The following is a 23233-nucleotide window of genomic DNA, read 5'->3' as shown; positions in this document are numbered from 1 at the left end:
ACTCCCTCTCGCCTCACACAGGACGGAAGGATTTATTTGACAATCCTTCTTCCCCTCAAAATACAAAAAAAGGTTTGCATCTGTATGTTGTTGTGTTCTTTGATCCTGAAATTCCTATCACGTAATTTTGGAAAAATAATGTCCGGTACGTATTTGGGTACAGTGTATGAAACAGGGCTAATGAATGAATCACAAAAAATACCCAGATACGACAGAGGCTTACAAAACCTTTACGTAATTACATTACGTTGGGTTTTATTCTTGACAATATGAAAGTACAACAATATGGAACTTTGCGGTTTATATTCTTACAGGCGGTTTATTATTTTAGATTTGGTTCATATATTATATATATTTCTTTTTTGATGAATATAATGATGGTACAAAATGGGGAGTATGTTTATATTTTTATCGTTATGCCTGTTATTCCCTTTTATATATTTTTACCTCACAAATCCTTGGTCGCCAATATCAGCACCTATAAGGAGTTACCCTGACTAATCTTTAGTGACTAATATTGAGATTTGCACCTCAGTACTGTTCTGTAATACGCTGCTTTCTGAATGATACCTACCACCTTCTGCAAAGGGCTTCGCTTGCATATCCGGGATGAAAATTCTTTGTGCTAAATTTTATCCAAATCGGTCCTGTAGTTTCGTAAAAAAGTAACTTACATAATTTACTTTTTTTACGAAATACGAAATATGAAACATCCTCCGAAAGTTTCACATTTATAATTTTAGTAGGATTTTCGGATAGTAGTAGTATTTAGGATTTTAGTTAGTTTAAATTACCAAAAACAAGAAAGTCTAGCTCGGGTCCCAAGATCTTTCTATATAAGTTAAAAATACCTTTGGCTTTAAATAATAATATTTATTTCCATACTTAGTATTTAGCCCACCACTTGAACTACAACAGTACGTTATAGTTGATTCTAACCAGGTTATCAGTGGGGACTGAGAGCTATTACTTTTACAGTCCGGATGCTCACTAGTCACATTAAAACAACCAGTTTTGTGAACACATTACCGTTGTTACGAATTTCATTAATTTTCAGTTGAGTAGAGGATGCGCCAAGTGTAGCTTCAACGAAAAAATGTATTTAAGTACCGTACGTAATTAGTAATACAAGTATGGGAGCGCCATGCTTCGGCACGAATGGTCCGGCTCGACCGGAGTGATACCACGGCTTCATAGAAAACCGATGTGAAACAACGCTTACGTTGTGTTTCGTTGTGTGATGAGGTACCGGAGGCCCAATTCCTTTCCCAAATTCCCAATCCCCGATTCCCGAACAACAACCCTAAAATTCCTAACCCCACTTGAAAAACAATACGCCGGCAACGCACTAGTAACGCCTCTGGTGTTTCAAGTGTCCATGGGCGGCGGCGGTTATTTACCATCAGGATACGAATCTTCGTTTACCGTGTTTCATAAAAAAAATTAAATTATTCTAAACTCTAAAGATTAATGTTTCAGAATGCCTCATGGTCGTCTGATCGCAAATGGTTGCCGGACAAGGGTTCTCGGGTTTGATTTCCAGGTCAAAGTGTTACAGGGCTTATTTCGGATTTTCGAATATTTCTCAGTAGTAGCACGGAATCTGGAATTGTGGTCAGTATATGGCAATAGGCTCATCCCCTATTACTTGGGACTTATAGCACAAATGGTGAAAAGTGGGTGTACATTGTATAGTGGTATTTCGTGCTGTTATGTGTATCTCTGTCTACCACTTCGAGGATAAAAAGTGTGATGTTACAGTAAATAATTATTAAAGAAAGAATAAAACGCCATATAATATTATTACAACATATTTTATTATAGTGTATACTTAACTATAATATCTTTTCAATAAATTAGTTAAAAACTATCTCATCGAACGCTATTTACAAAACCATTTCATATTTAACATTAATTTGTTCGCATATCTTACTCAAGAAGAATTATATGCTAACAATACTGTAGTCAATATCCTTCTTTGATGAATTTCTATGTATCACATAACGTATCACTTAATATATAATGTATCAAACAACAGGACTACTACATCTCCTGTCCTGCTTATGTAACTGCCACGACGTCAAAGATTGAGTGGATTTCAGCTCCTCAGGAGACAAAGGTCTACCTCTGAACTCGTCTTCAATATCCTGAAGAGTTCTGTCTTTAGTTTCAGGTAGGAAGAAGTAAGCTATCACTAGACAGTAACCTACGACAGCTGCGTAGATGCAGTAAGCTCCATGGATGCCCAACGTACCAAAGAAGAAAGGCACTGTCTTCACAGTGATGAAGAGGTTTGTGGAAAGGAATAATACACTGATACCACCAGCCAAGCTTCTGTACTCTAGAGGGAACACTTCACCAGCTATGATGAAAGGCAATGGAACAGTTCCAGTTGCGATGGTGAACATGTGAAGGTGGACCAACGCCACACCCACCAGAGGATTATTGAGGTACTCAGGCAACATCCCCTGGCCTTTGAAGTAAGTGTATGCTGCAGTCAACAAGAAAGCAATCAAGTTAATAGTCACAGTACCGAACAACATCGTTCGCCTATTAATCTTCTTTATAACTAATACTGCTATGGCATTCGAGAATATTCTTTGAGCATCTAGAGTGATGACTAAGAGAGCTATGTTCACATCAGTGCCAATAACGTGATTGAAAATGTCTATAGTGTACGCAGCTAATATGTTAGCTCCCGCCCATTGTCCTAAAGTATAAATATGCATCATGATAAATATAGGTTTGTAGAATTCTTTCTTCTTGATCGTCGCGTTGAAGTAAACCACTCCACTTTTGATTTTTTTGCCCAACGACTGAGATATGTTGGCGTCTGCCTTAGATTCCCTGACTATGATGCTGGCTTCAATCATCTTCTGTAATTCCTCTTCTTCATCTTCATTTCTTAACCAGCGGAAGACTTTCTTGCACTCATCATATCTTCCTTGGTCAGCGAGCCAGCTCGGGGACTCGGGAGAGTAAAGGATAATTATGAGATCAGCAAACGCAATACATGCGCACACTAGGGCAGTTGTCTGCCAGTGCAGGTAGGAACCCATGGTATGCACAGTCAGCACTCCCGTTGCTATGCAGAGGGATATCATGGTGAGGAAAGCTCCTCTGTTGTGAGGACTTGTGTACTCTCCGATCAGGACAGGGCCTAGTGAAGCGCTCATGCCCATGGAGGTGCCTTGGAGGAATCTGGCGACTAGAAGGACAGGAATGCTCTTGGCCAAGATGATGGAGAACCAGCCGATGATGAGGGGAGCTACGCTGAGGAGATTAGCGGTGCGGCGGCCATAGTTGGCCATGACTGGGGGCACGATGAAGTTACCAGCTACCAGGGCGAAGCCGATGATTGAAGCTGGAAATTGAAAATGGTGATATTAGGTAATGGTGATAACAAACATTGGCTCTTTAGTGAGATTGGGCTTATACGTTAGTAAAAAAATGGAGTAGTAGAAGTTTAAACTTAATTAGCCTTTACATTGCTTTTCACTCTTTGATTACAAGAATTTGACTGCACAGTTGGTGCGGTGGCTGGGAAACTGGCTGCCGCGCATCGGGTAGCGGGTTCGATCCTCCCATCATAGCAACTATTTGTGTGATCCACTAATTGTTGATTCAAGATCCTGAGGAGTCATCTGTAGGTGAACTTGTATGTTTGTAAACGCACCCACTACACAGGACAAAATCCTAGTGTGGGGCAGCGTTTTTAAAAAAGGCGTAAGAAAAAAAAAACCAGATCGTGTTTGTTTGTTTCGAAACTCCCATCACATTATATCTATACTTATACTAACCTATCCAAGACCCTGAGGAGTCATCTATAGGTATGATGGAGTCTGGTTTCCTGAGCTGCGGCAGCAGGATGGCGTTGAACCCCATGACCAGCCCGTGGGCAGCCATGTTGAGGCATACTCCTATCGTCACGAAACACTGGAACATTATAACAATAGGGTTTATTATAAAAAATAAAAAAGTTAAACAAAAATGTGTTGCTAAACTCCTCTATTTGAATAGCTAGGTTGGGCAAAATATTGATTAATTTTTATTCCACGTCAATGATATAAGTGATGCAATTAGTTTCTCAAGTCCAATTTATTTCAATTAGGTAAAATACCTTATTAAGACTTAAATACGTAACAAAATTTAGTTCTTTTAAATGAAATAACTTCAAAACCTACATTGTAAATTGACCAAAAAGAAAAATATAGGAGTCGTTAATAATATAATGTGACTAGGTAGGAGGTTAAATAGTTTTTACTAAAACAAAAATAGCGTTTATGTAACTAAATACAGAATCCAATTTCCAAGAACATTGATAACTGAAAACTAGTTGGATCCAGTTATCTGCTATCTTCTATCTTAATCTAGCCAGATGATTGACAATGGCAGCTTGATAAACCTCTTCAAAGATCAGAGGAGATCCTACAGTATACGATAAAGTACCGATGTATGGCGAATTGTCCATGAGGATATTCAAGTGCGAAGAAACCTTGTTTCCATCATATTGATAAAATGAGATGAGAACGATGAGATTATTAAAGACTACACTTTGCCCATAAGTCCATTTGAGGACATTTGTTTGGACGCTGACATAGGTACTCTTGGATTTACAGTAAACAAAAGAGTTTGGTATGTAGGTAAGAAAAGAGAGGCTGATTCAGTAGCCAAAGCTTTTGCCAAAACTTGGTCAGTGATATAAAAGGCGGTGTTTATAAGTTTGGTGCCTAAAAATGTTGACTATCTCTGTATTGAATCAAACTTTAGCATCTAATTTAAACAAAATCATAGGCTGTACTGGAATGGCGCCGCAAAGGGACATCAGACCACAATAGATGGGCCCAGTAAGGTTGGTGCCTGATACAGAGCCGCGGAAAACCTGACGGATTACCGTGGCTTTGGCTGGAATGACAGGAGTAGGAAGGGGGTAATTTTTAGAGTCTGGCACTCCCTCTCGCCGCACCCAAAGCTGGAAAAGTCTTTGGATGATTTTTCGCCCTTAAAAAGAGCCTGCACAGAAAACTCTTTTTCCGAATAAATCCTAATTTGAAGTGAACAATGCGTTTCAGTTTTCAGTTTCAATTGAATTAGTCACCCAATCACCCGGTCAGCAGTATTGTAAGTTCAACCTTAACACATTGAACGCCGTGGTGGTCACCGAAGGATTTGCCTTCAACAGTTTTCTATTGACAGTCAAAGACTTAAGTATATTACATTGATCGACAGCTTATCAAGTTATCACCAAGTTGTTCATTGAAGGCGACGGTGATAACATAAAGGAAAATGCCTTATTTATCTTTTACCTTCGTTCTGAAGAGCTGCTTCTGTTTTTCTGAATTAGTTTCCTCCTAGATAGTATTTTTTTTTGGTTTAACATGCATTTAAGTGTGTTGGCACTATGTTGGTCAATGTGCTTTGGGGCTCGAAGATAAGAAGAAATGGATTATCTGTTTTACGGCCAATTTCAATAACCCATATTTTTATGTTATAAGCCGATAAATCCTAGTGTGTGGCAACGTTTCTTTTATTTTAAAAAAGAAAAATATTAATTATTATGTTATCAGCTTACTCACGTATTAAAATATATTATTAGTATGAGTGTGTGATTAGTATGAGATAGTTATAATTATTAGTATGTCTCACGAAAGTTACAATAATAGAAAAATATTATCCAATAAACCGATAAAATTGCGTATCATATCTATTGGTTTATCTTGCAGAATTACTCACTATGTCATAATAGGCTAATAACTTGAAGGTTTCTACTGAGCCTTATTGATAAATGTCTTGATAGTTTCAATACAACAATATGGAGTTTCTTACTCATTCTTCTCCACACGAATGTATATTTTGGAACTAGAACCTAGCTTCACTGACGGACAGACTGACGGACAAATCTATTGTGACGTCTCAAAAGTGCCTACACGTGAATCAATTATTCAGTACACAGCATACCACTGAAGGAAATTTCATGCAGCTGAAATAGGAATTCACGTAATCGGATAAAATTAGAATTCAGTTTGGTAGATGGAAACTGTAAATAGACTGAAAATTGTGTCGATTGTAGTAGAACTGTAGGCAATTGGTGAAAGTCGGATATTTGTCCTATTTGATTGTATTCAGACCTCCTACTAGGTGGACCGATGATATCGTCAGAGTCGCGGGTAACTAGTGGAAGCAGGTGGCGGCTTGTCGTTCTACGTGGAAGACTAAGGGGGAGGCTTTTGTTCAGCAGTGGAAATCCTCCGGCTGATGATAATTATGATGACGACTGCATGCTATGTGTGGCTACCTAACATTGATTCTTAGATGGATATAAATAGAGTTGCATTTGTTACTTTTTGTTTCGAAATTAAATGGTTTCTAGTCTTCGTCTTGGGTCGATAGCAGTCTGGATTTTCGCACTTGGTGATAACTTCATTTAAGGTGAGTTGATGATAATTCTCTATAAAATTATTATTTATAAAACGGCTACAGTTCGTGCAATTTCCTCAACAAATTGCCGTGAAATTAGAATCAGATAACATTTTTAATTATCGTACGGATGGAGTGAAATCTTCTAGATATAGGTACAGAGTTTGTGCATTTGATTGTATAGGATCAAATCATTTATTTATAGGAAGAGGAGGAGGAGGGATTACTAAGGAGAATTTCGAATTGAATGAATGAATATTTTGGTTTATGTTTTATGGTATAAGCCGCTAAACGAGCGGACGGATCACCGGATGGTAAGCAATAGCCGCCGCCCATGGACACCGAAAATATTAGAGGCGTTATTTGTACAATAATGTTGCCGGCCTCTTGGGGGTTAGGAATTTAAGAGATGTTAAGGAATCGGGAATTGGGAAGATTGGGATTAAAAGACTAAGGGGGGTAATTGGGCTTCCGGTAACCTCATTTATACAGGGTGTCCCTGAAGTCGACGTCCAACAGGCACCAGATGATTGGCAAAGTTCTAACTGTTATCAGAAAAATATAAAAAAAAATCTATGTCCTACAGTTTTTAAATTACAGTGACTTATGTGTTATCCACGAAAAAGTACACCCTGTGCCAGTCTTTTGACTCTTGTTGCTACAAATCTTTATTTTTTCGTCTGTAGTCTTCGTTACATTATCCTGAATAGTGCTTCAGTAATATGGAATCATACATTCTTAGCCAACTGCTTTAGATTGGAAAACATTATCAGTTTTAGACGAACCAAATACTCTGAATAAATTTTTCACCTTACTTTAAGTGACTGTCCTGAATAAATTATGTACGGCGCTAGTAGTGGCAAATTTCACCAAAGTTGGCGCATTTAATAAGGATTCTAAAATGGTATAGCACTTAGCACATTACTTCTTAAATTCGGCACAAAAAATGATTTTTCAACGAAACGGAGTTTCGATGAATTTATTTGAACTTACTAAAAATTCTTCTAGTGTACTTAAAGCAAACTTTATAACCTCATATGCACTAGACAACACTTTGCACGCGATTTGTTATCATCATGTTGAAAGTCAGCGAGGATCTGTTGTCAAACAACACTACTCATGATTTCGCTTGCAGCATTCGTCGGCAATATTATCGCTAGAGGAACTGATGTTGTACATCTCGAGCCATCGTACTCGGGATACGGCATTTTAGCTAAACACTGGCTTTTTTGCATCGTGACGAATTTTTTTAAATTTTTTTTTTTTGTTTTGCCTGCAATTTCTTGTAACGGTGCAAATTAATTATTTATTTCTTTCTCGTCAAACTAAATAACATTCGATGCTTTATACCCCACTTGATCACAAGGCATGATCACGTAAGTTAATCGGAGGATCCATCTAAGTTTTTTTTTTTTGATGTGGATATGACTAGTAATCGTGCGTAAGGGCTAATGTTCGCCATACCACTACCGCTTCTCCCTCGCACTGCCTCCGCGTCGATATGCTGTGTACATGACGGTGCTGCGTCCGTTCCTTCTAATTTTACTACACAGTTGATAATGTGTTTGATGCACTTTTAACATCATATTGCAATCATTCAATATTATTTAGTGAGACATGATGCACAACATCAGTTTCTCTAGCGATAATATTGCCGACGAATGCTGCAAGCGAAATCATGAGTAGAGTAGTGTTGTTTGACAAGAGATCCTCGCTGACTTTCAACATGATGATAACAAATCGCGTGCAAAGTGTTGTCTAGTGCATATGAGGTTGTAAAGTATGCTTTGAGTACACTAGAAGAATTTTTAGTAAGTTCAAATAAATTCATCGAAACTCCGTTTCGTTGAAAAAATTTTTTTTGTGCCGAATTTAAGAAGTAATGTGCTAAGTGCTATACCATTTTAGAATCCTTATTAAATGCGCCAACTTTGGTGAAATTTGCCACTACTAGCGCCATACATAATTTTTTCAGGACAGTCACTTAAAGTAAGGTGAAAAAATTATTCAGAGTATTTGGTTCTTCTAAAACTAATAATGTTTTCCAATTTAAAGCAGTTGGCTAAGAATGTATGATTCCATATTACTGAAACACTATTCAGGATAATGTAACGAAGACTGCAGACGAAAAAATAAAGATTTGTAACAACAAGAGTCAAAAGACTGGCACAGGGTGTACTTTTTCGTGGATAACACATAAGTGACTGTAATTTAAAAATTGTAGGACATAGATTTTTTTTTATATTTTTCTGATAACAGTTGGAACCTTGCCGATCATCTGGTACAACGCAGTCGTTGTTTCACGACGGTTTTCTGGGAGGCCGTGGTATTACTCCGGTCGAGCCGGCCCATTCGTGCTGAAGCATGGCTCTCCCACACTATATTTCAAACCAATGGTGGTATTTTTTTTTTTTTTTAAAAACGTTGCCCCACATTAGGATTTTCTCCTGTGTCGTGGGTGCGTTTACAAACATACAAGTTCACATGCACATAACACCCAGACCCGAAATAACAATTTGTGAATCACACAAAGAGTTGCTCCGTGCGGGAATCGAACCCGCTACCCGTTGCGCGGCAGCCAGTTGCCCAGCCACCGCACCAACCGTGCAGTCATAAGACATATGTCCTTGTAGTAACTTTACTCGTATATGGACAAAGGACAAACAAACAAATCTCCAGAGAATGACCATAATACTGGACTAGGAAGTCGTTTGTACATATTTAATGGAGGTTTCCTTGCAAAACAATGACAGGTATATACCTGGTATTTATGTATAATTATATGCAATATGATGCTAGTGATATAAGGCGAGTACAAAGTGCATTAATGCGCTGTTGCATATAATGAGTTAAGGTACGAAGATATTTAGTTATTTTATAAACCATTGGGTTATTTTATACTAGCTCATGCCCACTACTTCGCTCACGTGGATTACAGACGTTTTGACTTATAAAAGTAGCCTAAGTTACTCCTTAGTACATCAGCTATCTGCCAATAACAGTCCTTTCATCAAAATCGACCTAGCCGTTTTAGAGATTAGCCAGAACAAACAGACACACAGAAAAATTAAAATTACAAAAAATCAATCTATCTGCTGATCAGAAAGGGGATGAATTTGTATTTACTAAAGACCTAAAGAAACAATCTGAATAAAACAGTTTAAAAATAGAGGAAAGACACACAATACCTAAGTCAGCTGTTGCAACAATACCAAGGAAGGCAGACAAGTAAAGAAAATTATGACACCATTTAGAATGCGTGACCTAAGCAGAGGTGATAGCTACGAGTCTAGCTGATTTCCTGGTTATTGTAAGCCAAGTATAACTGGTTTGTATAAGGACCATAATTATTACTGCCCGTCAAGGCACCTTGGAACTAGAAATAGACATTACCATTATATTCTTTATGTAGGTGCTTACTTTTTCCTTAATTATGGTTAATTTATTATCTATTATAAATGCGAAAGTTTGTATGTGATTGTTAGTCAATCACGTTAAATAGCTGAAGGGATTGGAATGTTTTGGAATAGACATAGGTTATTTAATAATAATCTTTATTTATTTAATAATGACATAAAAGAGTAAGACGACACGTTATAAATATATTTTAATAAGTGATCTAGACCTTATAAAGTTAGATGCCTGTGCTAGGAAAGCCCTGTATAAAAGACGATTCTGTATTATGGTCTAGAATTAAACATTTAATCCCAACCAGAACAGTGAGCGCTGGCAGAAGCTAGTACTTCATAATAATATTTTCATTAGTTTCGTAATAAACGAATGATAAATTATTTGTAAGCCGTGACGTGTAAAAACATGTTAAGAAGACATTTTAAGTCGTCTTTTCATAAATTATGTTATTAATTCCGTAGTTTTTCAAATTTTCTTATGGTATTGTGGCGACACATTGACAAGTAACAAGTGACAGATGACAGAAGTCGCACATAGACTATCGACGAGCAAATCAACGGATGACGTCACAAATATCCTGCATCGCACATACGAAGTTTACATGCGAATTAACACGGATAGAAAATCCCAACGAACAACAGTTGGGCAGAAAGCCCGCCAGGCTGATCACCTCGCCTGGTCGGAGGATCCTCCTTTTCTTAGGGAACTTTACTCGCTGTTCCCTAAAGTATAAGCCAGTAAACGAGCAGACGGATCACTGCCCATGGACATCCAAAACACCAGAGGCATTACAAGTGCGTTGCCGGCCTTTTGGGGTTTAGGAATTAAGGGTTATTGGGGAATAGAGATTAGTCCTTTTGGGGGATAGGAAGGGGATAATTGGGCCTCCGGTTCAAGTATAACCAATATAATATCTTTCATAACAATACTGACATTGATGGATTACCGAAACTTGGGTCTACTATCACTACTTAAACTACTCTTACAATCAATTGTAATCTTATCTCGATTGTACCGAGTGTACGCAACAATGAGATTATACATCATACATTGCAAATTCACGGCTTATTTACGCATGTATTTATGTAATATATGTTTTATCTAACCAAACTCATAATGTTAGGAATTACGTTGAAGGTCAAACGTTTTAATTTTTTCCACAGTAAACTTATTAAAATCTCTCTATATATAAAAATCAATTGATGTTCGTAAGTCTCGCCAAAACTCGAACGGACCTATTTGGACGGAACTAATCTTGGACCTATTTGGTGGTTTAATTTTGTTCATGAATTTAGTGTTTGTAGAAGTCCAGGAAAGGTTTAAAAGGTGAGAGAAAAATGTTTGAGGCGGTACGAAGTTTGCCGGGTTTGCTAGTTCATTATAAAAATACTCCATGTAGGCATTGTAATTATGATGTGTGTTCAACTTATCTAGAAGTTAAATATAACCAGAATAAAGTGCTAAAATAAGAAAGCGAGATTAAAAGTACTTCCTAGTTTATTTTCATGTAAATTAAGAAGCCACCAATGTAACTTTTCCGTGTTACACGTACTATCTAAAATTATTTAGACACTGACAAACAGTAAAGGAAAATATTGTAAGGAAACCTAGGCTTAATCGTGGTGATTAATGCTCATTCAACAATATAACGATAATGCTAATTATAATGCTTATAACAATATTATTGATTGGTAGAAAAAGCTATCAATACTCAAACCATAGATAAATATAATAAGTAAACGTGGGTTAACATAATCTCTAATGAATAATATCAGATAACCAAAGCACCAGTGCCTATAGCTTTATCTTAATTGTATAATTAGTATACTTATTCATAGAACAATTCAGGATATTTTGGACCAAGAGTGAAAACTCCACGCGACTGTGAATTATTTCTTTACCTAGGTACGTATCTATCAGAAGCAATAGGAATTGTACGTAAGTTAAGCCAAGATTTGCGATACCGTACTGTCTTTGATAAAATGTTTTTCCTGCCTAGCTTAGAAGCGCAAATAGTTTCATAGATTGTCAGCTAAATCACAGCTAGGCATTTGTGGGTTTTTTTTGAATCGGGAAATTCATACTGTGATATCTCCCGCCTTAGATGAGGCGAGCGGGAGTGTTAGACTCTTACTGATTAAAAACCACCCAGTTCCTACTCCTGGTTTAGGCCAGAGCCTATGTTATGTTGTCTGCAGCTCCAACTATGCACTTGTGATTTTATTGTAACTTTCGTGAGACACTAAATTAATTATTATGTTATCGGCTTACTCACGTATTTGTTTGACAAGGAACTCGAGGAACTGTACTGTAACAGTAGCAGCGCGACAATCGCCGCGTCGTGTGTCGCGGAATGCTGCTCATGAATATGAGCCTCTTGCATGGCTTGAAACTAGTCGAGTTCCTTGTCAAACAAATACGTAAGTAAGCCGATAACATAATAATTAATTATGCACTTGTGTTATAAGGTTTTGCAGTGTACTTAGGCTACGACGATCGCTCACTATAAGCCTTACACCTACAATACCTATAGGTAATTGTTATTAATAAAAGAAACCGTTGACTTGACCCTATGCATACCTGACCTTACTTTGTTCGTGACAAATAGCCTGTACTGTACTAAGTCAAGGTTACTATGTGTAATGCAGCCTGCACACTTTCCGTTTAAACTGTTTACTCTATACATCTTACGATATAACTGTACAAAAATTTTACTGACTGCACAGTTCTCCTGTAGGTACTGGCTGAACAGTCCAACTATACTGTTCGACTGTTGGTCCCGACTGAACAGTCCAACTGTACAGTTAAAATGGAACGTGTGTAACCTACATAAGTAATATTGTTATAGAAAATATTGAATCTCAGATTATGAACTAGAATAGAAATCTTTAAAAGACTAAACAGTATTTTTTTTATTCCTAACAAAGATAAATCTCAGTTAAATAAAAGTAACCGTTAAAATTATCAAATAATAAAAATACCCCGTGACTGATTAATATAAAACGTACCTCTGGTCTGGTACAAAGAACATTATTGAGAAATACACTTTTTATACAATAAAACGGCCCGGATAAAAAATGTACCTATAATAAAATCTCACTCATGTACCTAATAATAAATATCAGTTATGTAATATATTTGACAAGGCCATACCATATTGTGCCAGTTTGTTACATGGCCGTATTCAATACAATATTAGGTTTTTTGATACAGGTATACAAAAACATCGATATTTAGAAACTTGTGACTTCACATGACCATTTAATTGGCCAAATTCAGTAGTGTTAACAAAATAATATTCGATTCCAGAACGGAGCAACACTTTGTGTGATCCACAAATTGTTGTTTTGTGTCTGAGTGTCATATGTATGTGAACTTGTATGTTTGTAAAGACCCACGATACAGGAAAAAACACTAGATTGGGGGGTTTTTTTTTGAGAAGGGAAAATCATCTAATCACTTCTCTCGCCTTAACTGGGGGCTACGTTTAAAAAATAGTATTGAGAAGAAACCCAAACCCTTTTATGCTGATTATGCCGCTGCTTTTTTTTGCAACCTTATGTTTTTAAGTATTTTAGTTTTTCAAAGACCATGAACACACTTGAAAGTCAAGATCAATATAAAATGCTCATGTTTTTTGTCTATGCAAATAATTACTCTTCCTATTTTAACATTTTTAAAGTAGCCAATAACATGAGCATTATACAGAATTACCTATCATTTCAATACTAATATTTCATAATTTTCAATAATTTCAGCGCAATAGATTGACGTACGTACAGACAAACAACAAGATCCTTCGACACTTGACTATTAAACATAATTTTAGAGAAACATTCTGACTATAGATTTAGGGTTCTATTTGCTTTGATCAATGTAAACAACTATAATTTACAAATATTCATTTTAGATCTTATTACTTAGTATCTAAGAATACCTATGTCTGTTTGTTATTTTCCAAGAGTAGGTTTTGTGATCCGGAGCTGCGGACTACCTAGCGGGTTTACCGGGGCTCCGGTTCGAAAAGCAGGAGTAGGAACTGGGTGGTTTTTAGTCAGTAAGAGTCTGATATTATTCTATAAGTCATTGGATGATTTTCCCCCTCAAAGAAAAAAGGGTAAGTTGTGTGTAGATTTTATATGTGATATTATTATGTGTTTTGTACGTTATTTAACTGCCTCGTTCGTCGAGTGCGACTGCCGGACAAAGGGTTTTGGGTTCGATTTCCGGGTTGGGTTTAAACAATAATGATGTACAACAACTATAACTTACTTAATCGTTAATAATATTTTGCCAAACCTAAATCATACCTAACGTTAAGTACCGTACAGAGTAGCAACTCTTTGTATGATCCACAAATTGTTGTTTCGGGTCTGAGTGTCATGTGCATGTGAACTTGTATGTTTGTAAACGCACCCACGACACAGGAGAAAATGATAGTGTGGGGCAACTTTAAAAAAAAAAAAAAAAGTGAACATACAAAGTATATACTGCAAACGTAATTAACACAGTACGAGTACCTAGTTACCTACTATTCAATTCAATGACCCAGAAAATAACTTGAATGTGTGTGGAAATAGGAAAAATTATTAATCTAAACTAACACATTATTTACAACTTAAAAATACCAAAAAAATTAGGAATAAAAACTAACTTAAAACTAAAATAAAGGCAATAGGCGTGGTTAGGTGTGGTTAGGCGTCGAAGTACTCGTCCGCAACGCTGTCATTGGGGAACGTAAAAATATAATAATAAAAATATCTTTAAAAAAATATTATTAGACTGCATTTTCCAATACTATTAAAATACTGACCGACAGACAGACGTTATTAATATTATTATATTTGCTTTGACGTTCAAAAGTGCCTTTCTAGTCTATTTGAAATAAATAATTTTGACTTTGACTATATGTACTGTATGACGAATATGTATATAACACAGTTTCAATTTCCCATTTTTTAACTATACCGTATATTAAAATAAATAAATAAAAAACACCACTAACCTGCTTTTTGAACGGTGTAATCCATGTCGATGATTTCCGTGCCATTTTGGTCTAGGTTTTTTTTAAAGTCACTTTAACACTCGCACACGTATTCACTAGAAGACACCATAACTGATTCTGTTCACTCCTCACACTATCAGTGCGGTATCAGTGATAAAACATACGAAGACAACTTTTCACATCATAATTTTTATTATAAAAAAGTTGTATTATAATCTGTATTGAGTAACTTTGAGTAGAAGTTTGATTAGAATGGGTTAATGCAGTTTGAATTGACGTGACGTGATTGGTCGACAAAATCGGAGCACAGACTGCTGCCTGGTTTCGATTTACTGATGTTTAGTACATTACGGCTTATTCGGAAAGTTATTTGTTAGTGTAGTTTTGTTTTGTTGTGATTTTTTATGAGTGGGATGGTGTTATGAATGAATTTACGCTGCATTTAGAAATTATAAACCATGTTTCTTCATTGAAATTTCTTATTATAGATGTATTGAGGAAGCGTGGTGATTAATGTTGAAACCTTCTCCGTTCGAGAAAAGGTATTTGGTCAACAGTTATAGGCTATTGATGTACCTACTAACATGCCTCACACTTTACTTAGATATAACTATTTGCAATATGCAATGGTTGAAATAAATAACTATTTATTTATTTATTTAATTCATGCTTTATGTAGAAACATCGTATACACATAATTGACTTGAAAGTCAAATCATTTAGATTTTAGGTCTTGCAGAGACAAAAATCGTTAAGTATCAAAATTTTTACTAATAAATAAAATTAGATTGGAGTGTCTGCTTGTAATATTGAAATAACAGCCTTTTACTACATACATATTAATATAGACACAGATATAGATAGCGTCTTTTTACAACAATTACAACTTGATATCTTCATGAAACGCAATTAATGCATTACGTGCTTACTCAGCTCTATAATTTTATAATTTTAATGTTTGCATGCAGAATGGTGAAATATGGCAGAACTATGATATTGTATACCTACCACTAAAGGTATTATAATTCTATTCTATTCTATTTCTATATTTCTCAGTATTGTATATACCACGTATATACCACAGAACAGAAAAATACCATACCATACCATAGAAAGCACATTTGTATACCAATGGGCTTACCTCCCACAATAAAGTACACAAATAACTTGAAAATAGAGTTACAGTACATTAAGTAGTACTTTTTATGAAATAGGGGGGGACACTAGCAGTCGTATCACCTGATATTAAGCGATCAGCGCCACTCATGGACACCAGCAACGCCAGAGGAGTAACAGGTGCATTGTCGGCCCTTAAAAAGGAATACGCTCTTTTCTTGAAGGTTTGAAGGTTCTATCGGTTCGGAAATACCGCCGACGACTGCTCAAAATTGCCAGGTTTTGAACCCGCACCCTCATGCATGAGAATCACGATGAATGTAGATGTTTAACTTAAAGTATCCTTTGTACTATTGATAATGATTTATTTGAGGTCCAATTTAGTTGACTGTTCTCATTACCTAATTAAACGAAATTATTAATTACTAGCTGATGCCTGTGGCTTTACTTGCGTGGACTACGGACTTTGTGATTAATAAAAGTAGCCTAACACATACATTCCACTTTAAGTTATTAGTCTAGATCTATCTATGATATACCTAAGTACCTATGCACTAGGTAAGCACAATAAACGTCAAGTGCTAGCAGTTCATAACATGTTATTAAACTTGGAGCACTTCAAGTGTTAATAACATAACATTATCGTTGTTTTTATAACTTCCTACAGTTACCTAGATCAACCGTTTTTATACATAGTGCATATATATATATAATATATCTATTTGATGGGTCGAAGTTTGGCCGCTATCTCGCCTGATGGTAAGTGATGATGCGGCCTACGATGGAACACGTCTGCTCATAAGCAACCTATTCACTCGGGTCTTGAAGACACCCAGGTTTCAGAAAACATAGACTCTGGTAAAGGACTCCACTCCTTAGCAGTTCGCACAAGGAAATTCGAAGCGAAACGTTTCATGCGAGTGGGTGGGATATCTACCATGTAGTGGTGGAGCCTCGCCGATTGTCTTGTGGTTCGATGATGGGCTATTAGGGGGATCAATTGGTGCAATTACATAATGAATGAGTAAAAAATACACTTAAATATTTGTCACTTAAAAAAAAATGTAGAATAATTTTCTCGAGTCGGAGATCGGACCAATAAAGATCTCATTCGCAACACTTATTAGTTGTAAGTAGATTGTAGACACGCGGTAGACTATAATTTAAAACGACTTGATTATCAACACCAGAACAATTGATCAATTAAAGTAAATTAAAATATTAGTCCACCGAGAATGTGTGGGAAAACTACAAAACTTACAACTTTCAGCTCTATTCAATGAACATTTAAGAGTTATTTTCGTAAACGTCTCACAGCTGAGCTGCCACAAAATCACATGATGGTGTAATGAGTAAGATATGAGTGGAAATGTACTAACACTCAATTACCGGACCGAATTAGACAGAGCTGTAGATATCTTCTCATCTATACACTATGACACATGGCTTATCTTCAGTGTAGATACTGACTATTATATTATTATAGGTATGTTTTAATGAACTACAAAAAGGGGGAAAGATTTGATTGTTTGTCTAAGTGGTATTGGTTACCAAACTATTGGACCGATCTGAAAATATCTTCTCTTCAAAATGATGTCCTCCTAATGAATTTAATGCTAATGCTATGCATTTTTATCTTTTAAAAATGTTACACTAGGATTTAGATCCTGTGTTGTGGGTGCGTTTACAAACATACAATTCACATACATAATGATACCCGAAACAACAATTTGTAGATCACACAAGAGTTGCTCCGTACGGGAATCGAACCCGCTACACGTTGCGCGGCAGCCATTTACCCAGCCACCGCGCTAAACGTACAGTCATAGTCAAAATAATTCAAACCTTCAAGAAAAGAGCGTAAGTAGTACTTTTTAAAAGGCCGGCAACGCACCTGTGACTCTTCTGGTGTTGCAGGTGTCCATTGGCGTCGCTGATCGCTTACCATTAGGTGATGAGTCTATTCGTTTGCCACTTATTCCATAAAAAAATCTACATGTTAACTAGTAGAAAAACTTTTACTTTATAGGGAGTACCATGAAATAGAATTTAAAATTTTTAATCAACACAATGTATACAACGGCTGAATTAATTGCGATAATGTTTTATCGGCAGAAGAAAGTGTCTAGTTCAAGTTGCTAGAATTTTCCAAAGGAAAATTTACGAGTATGTAACAGCATTTGTACCTACCAAATTGGATTATGGTAATAAGTAGTTGTAATAAATATGTAAAGAAAATAGTAGGTATGGTTATAAATGCATAAAAACTGAATAGCATATTAGAGTGGATGGATATGCACTACTAAAGTACTAACTTAGAGTGAAGAGTTTCTTGCTCCTCTACAGGAATCTACATTTTGGAACTAGCACCTGGCTTCACTGATAGTCAGATAGGCGTTGTTTTGACTTTGACTTTGATGTCTTAATGTAAGCGTCCACAGGCCCGCATCGTACGCATTGCACGTATCGTACGCATTCCGTATGACGTCATCAGTACGCATCGCATGTAGGTATTGCCGATGATGCGGTCCGTACGATGCGGATCAGTGGACGCAGTTGTATGAGTTTCTATACAAGACAAACTAAAATCCGTTGCGTGCGATGCGCACGATGCGGGCCTGTGGACGCTTATCTTTAATGAGTGTGCCTGCACTTGCTTGCCCGGAGGCACATTGTCTAATAAACGGTGAATTGTTTCAACATATACCTATATATTTATGTATCTGTTGTTGCTTATTGTAAACCATAGTTAATTACTGTCTCGTTACAGAGAGTTGTCAAGTCTTATAATAAGAGAGAATTAAAATAAAGTTTTATTGTAATAAGAATAAATTATTTACAGCTTTTCTGCCGTACTCAGAGACATTTAATGATTATTTAAACAATTCCTTATTAACGATTTTTTTCCGAAAATAATTGCTAGGGACTGGGTTAAGTAACAATTAAACGACTCTGAGTACGGCAGTTAGTGTTGATTATCTTTTACTGCCTATGCCGTACTCAGAGACATTAAATGATTATTTAAACTATTCCTTAGGAACGATTTTGTTCCGAAAACAGTTGCCAAGAACTGGGTTAAGTAACCATTCAATGTCTTTGAGTACGGTGGTAAGTAACAATTACTTAAGAGATGGTTTATGTGGTTGGTGAAATCAGCCATTAGTGCACTTTAAGTAAATCGGTTATTGCGTTTAATAATTACTTAAGATAAGTATGTAATGAATAAAATAACTTTCCTTATATAAAATGCCTTACTTATTCCAACAAAAATATACCACAGAGTGTAAACAGTCACATAAATGCCACACCACACAACTTCCTATACACTGACATTGCACCTACTGACATTGACAAAGTTTACACGCACATATCTCGAAAACCACTGCACAGATATTGACGAAATTTACACCATTTTATAGGAAAACTTTTCACAAACACTGTAATGTTTTAATCATCACGCTAGCGTTGATAGGAGCGGAGTAGTGAGAGGAAATGTAAAGTAAGGGAGTTTTATTTATAGGCAGGGTGATGGCAGTATGCCAGGGCCTGCCTGAAAGACACTGAAACTAGTTTCAGTACTGAAGCTGTTTGCAGAGCATGTTACAATACTGTAACACGTTTTGTAAACAATCGGTTTGTGTATCATTACGACACTGTAAACTATTGGGATTTATCTCTCGAGAGGAGTTTTCTTTAGTTTATTGATCTTTTATGAATGAGTTAATGTTTCTATGCGATGTTTTGTTGCTATTTGTACAAACTAATGAGTATTGTGATTGGTTTTTCACTCTTTATTTTTTTCAAAGGAGATTAGAAAATCAAGACCTGAATTAGCCAAATCGGTCCAGCCGTTTTTGAGTTTTGGCAAAACTAACGAACAATTAACATCAATTCATATCGATACCACTTCAAGAAACTACTGAAAACTAGGTGTTACTTATGCATAGATAGATAAGTCCATGGTAATTTATTAAGTAAAGTGGAAATACTACTATGTCTTCCTTATCTACACAAACACACACATAAGACCCAAGTATTTATGTATTTTTAAAATACTTAATTTGACATTCTATGACGGTTTCAGTCACGTTTACTAATATACGCATACTAGCAATTACTAGCGACTTCGCCCGTGTTCCTATTCTAAAGAGTAGCCTATGTGTTATTCTAGTTCATAATCTACCCCTGTTCCAAATTTCATCCTGGGGCCTTAGTACGAGTTTACTTTTCGTTTAACGAGATCGAAAGTCGATCGAGACAAGGAAACTCGTACTAAGGGTACTAATACCTTCAGCCGTTTTGATGTGATTGAGTAACAAACATACACATTAAACTTTCATTATATTAAGTAAGATTACCTAGATATTGTCGTTCTTTTGACTAGGTTTTTTATAAGTATTTATAATGTAATGCGTGTTTAAACATTCAATATTTTCATAATCATTCAATATATTCAACACTTTACACAAAGGAACAATAATAAACTCAACATCAAGGCTTGTAGCTCTATTACCCAACCTCAACCCGAAACCTTGTGTTCCATAACCGTGATTATGACTACTCAACGTAGTGTACGCTCGACTCGAGGAATGAACATATTGAACGAACGAACGAAATTGTTCGACCGTTTCGAAGCCTCAAGTCCACTCATTCACTTCACTCACTACTCGGCTCCTATTAATCGCAGCGTGATGATTGATAGTAGTGTCCGACCGAAATTTCGGTTTCGGTTTCGGTTTCGGCCGAGTTTCGGCCAAAAATCAAGTTTCGGCGACAATTTCGGTTTCGGCCAAAATTGGCCGAAATTTTTGCCGAAACCGAAACTGATTTCGGAAGTTGTCGTGCACGCTCGCCTAACGTCGTTTCTCGCAGCAACGCTTTGGCGGCCGTTGTTGTTCGGGAATTGTCGTGCGCCGTAATTTAATTATTCATAACTAATAATTTTTTTTATGTTAAATGGGCCGACGTTTGGCCGCTATCTCGCCTGATGGTAAGTGATGATGCGGCCTACGATGGAGCACGTCTGCCCATAAGCAACCTATTCACTCGGGCTTTGAAGACACCCAGGTTATACCCATCAGGAAACACAGACTCCGGCAAGGAGTTCCACTCCCTAGCCGTTCGCACAAGGAAGCTTGAAGCGAAGCGTTTCGTGCGTGTGGGTGGGATATCCACCATGAAACGGTGACGCCTCGCCGATTGTCTTGTGGTTCGATAATGGAAAGGACTAGGAGGAATCAAGTTGTGCAATTCCCCCGCACACTCTCCGAAATGTATCCGGTAAAAAACGGAAAGGCTTGCGACCTTGCGCCTGTGTTCAAGGCTTTGAAGCCGGGCCTCCACAAGCGCATCATCATTGATGAGCTTCTTGGCACGCCTTTCAATGTGTTCGAGCGCATCCAGCTGGTATTTAGCCGAGCCGTCCCAAAGGTGAGAACAGTACTCCACACATGACCGAACCTGCGCTTGGTACAGGCTTAGCAGTTGTTTCGGTGTGAAGTACCGTCTCACCTTCGAGAGGATACCCAACTTCCTACCAGCCAGATGCGCCTTCGACTCTATATAAGAGCCGAAGTTTAGCGTTGGCGATAGAGTTACGCCCAGAAGCTCTAGATGATCCGATATTGGAACGGATACATTTCGGAAAGTAGGAGCCAGCGGAAATTGACTCTGTTTGGCTGAGAATAGACACGCCTGGGTTTTGGTAGCGTTGAACCTGACCAAGTTGGTGTCACCCCAATCGGAGACCGCCTTCAAGGACGTGTTCAACCGTTCGACCATGGATTCTCTTAGAGACTGGATCTGTGTTCCGCTAGTCCGCGCATCGGACACATACCTTTCAACAACTGTGCTGTCATCTGCATACCCAAAGATACCGGGCTTAAGCAGGTCGTTGATGTGCAGCAAAAAGAGCGTTGCTGAAAGTACTGACCCCTGAGGGACTCCGGCGTTGATGCCAAATTGGTCTGACGAGCAGCCATCGATGACTACTCGAATTGACCGATCCCTCAGGAAGTCTGCAATCCATCTGCACAGATCAGCGGGAAGTCCATATGCAGGAAGCTTGCCGATAAGGCTGTCGTGCCACACCCTGTCAAAGGCCTTAGATATATCGAGCGAGACCGCTAATGCCTCCCCGTGCTTCTCGATGGCCTCGCTCCAAATGTGAGTGGCATACGCAAGAAGGTCCCCAGTGGATCGGTTGCGGCGAAACCCATACTGCCGATCGCTGAGGAGGTCGTTACCTTCAAGGTATGCCAGGAGCCTGTTGTTAAGCACACGTTCCATACTCTTGCAGAGAAACATTTTGCTATGACAACTTTATTTGAAAAAATAATAAAAATATTATTAATATTTTTCTATATTATATTAAATAATAAATCATTACAAGAAAATTAATCTACTGTGTTTTCCATTTCATGTCCTAATTAATAATTAATGCAGAATAATCGATAAAATGTACCAAATTTCAGTATTCCACTTAATTTTATACATGACCACGTGAGTTTCGGTTTCGGTTTCGGTTTCGGCCGAAACTAAAGCCACGGCCGAATATTCGGTTTCGGTTTCGGTTTCGGCTGGAAAACCAGTTTCGGTCGGACCCTAATTGATAGATAATAGTATCGTTTATTGAGGAACCCTATAATAAGTTTTCTTCAATGACTATCTATCCATCCATTTTTACGAATTAATTTAATTTCATAACACACAAGAATTTTGAAATTCGAACCAGTAGTTCCCCAGGTTATAGCGTTCAACCCATCAGTTCTATAAAAATTAAGTACACAATGAATAAAAAAAAAAACATTAATATTATTGTTTTGAATAAAGCCACGAACGCAACAATTTGAATTGTATATAATCTGTGACATTTGAGCGCCATTTTTTATCTGTGCCACATGATTGTTTACATGTCAAAATGTGACTACAAAATAAATCACACAACATATTTTTTCACATAAATAATTCTTGTACATCCTGAAATACAGTATTATTAGTTATTATTTACTCTAGAAAACACATTTTTCAGTCCACTCACTGAATATTTTTACTTAAAACTCGTTCCTTCAGCTTTGTATCACAAAAATCAATACCTCACCGCACTACACCGGTTTCATACTGAAAACAGGGTCTTAAGCGAACAAGAAACTCTTTAGCAACCGCTTTGTTTCAATTACAACTCTATTACTTAGCTACTAGAGTGGATTTTTGTAAATTAAGCTATCATTGTCATAGTACAAATTGTGAGTGGTTTAATTAAATAAAGACTCTATTTTCTAAGTG

The 23233-nt window shown here is 37.1% G+C and overlaps 1 protein-coding gene across 2 annotated transcripts; it reads right to left on the bottom strand.

Annotated features, from left to right (window-relative positions):
- Window positions 1-1798: 1798 nt before the first annotated feature.
- LOC118280724 (facilitated trehalose transporter Tret1) lies at window positions 1799-19503 on the bottom strand. 2 transcript variants are annotated; one of them, XM_050699299.1, is made up of 4 exons: window positions 19205-19503; window positions 14834-15005; window positions 3801-3936; window positions 1799-3364 (listed from the first exon to the last, which is right to left on the bottom strand). In XM_050699299.1, exons 2-4 carry the CDS (start codon window positions 14876-14878, stop codon window positions 2028-2030), a joined length of 1518 nt encoding a protein of 505 aa, XP_050555256.1. In that variant the 5' UTR covers window positions 14879-15005; window positions 19205-19503; the 3' UTR covers window positions 1799-2027. The 2 variants fall into 2 exon arrangements, with proteins under 2 accessions (XP_050555256.1, XP_050555255.1); XM_050699298.1 differs by having other exon boundaries at window positions 14834-15062; window positions 19205-19493.
- Between the last annotated feature and the right edge of the window lie 3730 nt (window positions 19504-23233).

This window comes from Spodoptera frugiperda, chromosome 16, assembly GCF_023101765.2.
Source record: "Spodoptera frugiperda isolate SF20-4 chromosome 16, AGI-APGP_CSIRO_Sfru_2.0, whole genome shotgun sequence".
Classification (NCBI taxonomy): Eukaryota; Metazoa; Arthropoda; class Insecta; order Lepidoptera; family Noctuidae; genus Spodoptera; species Spodoptera frugiperda.
The sequence above is the reverse complement of the archived record's forward strand: the minus strand, read 5'-3'. Positions and strand labels throughout refer to the sequence as shown.

Coding starts and splice junctions, on each gene's coding strand:
- LOC118280724 (XM_050699299.1), bottom strand. CDS start 14,878: ATGGCACGGAAATCATCGACATGGATTACACCGTTCAAAAAGCAG. Junction 3,937..14,833: donor TTACACCGTTCAAAAAGCAG/GTTAGTGGTGTT, acceptor ATAATGTTCCAG/TGTTTCGTGACGATAGGAGT. Junction 3,365..3,800: donor CTCCTCAGGGTCTTGGATAG/GTTAGTATAAGT, acceptor TTCAATTTCCAG/CTTCAATCATCGGCTTCGCC.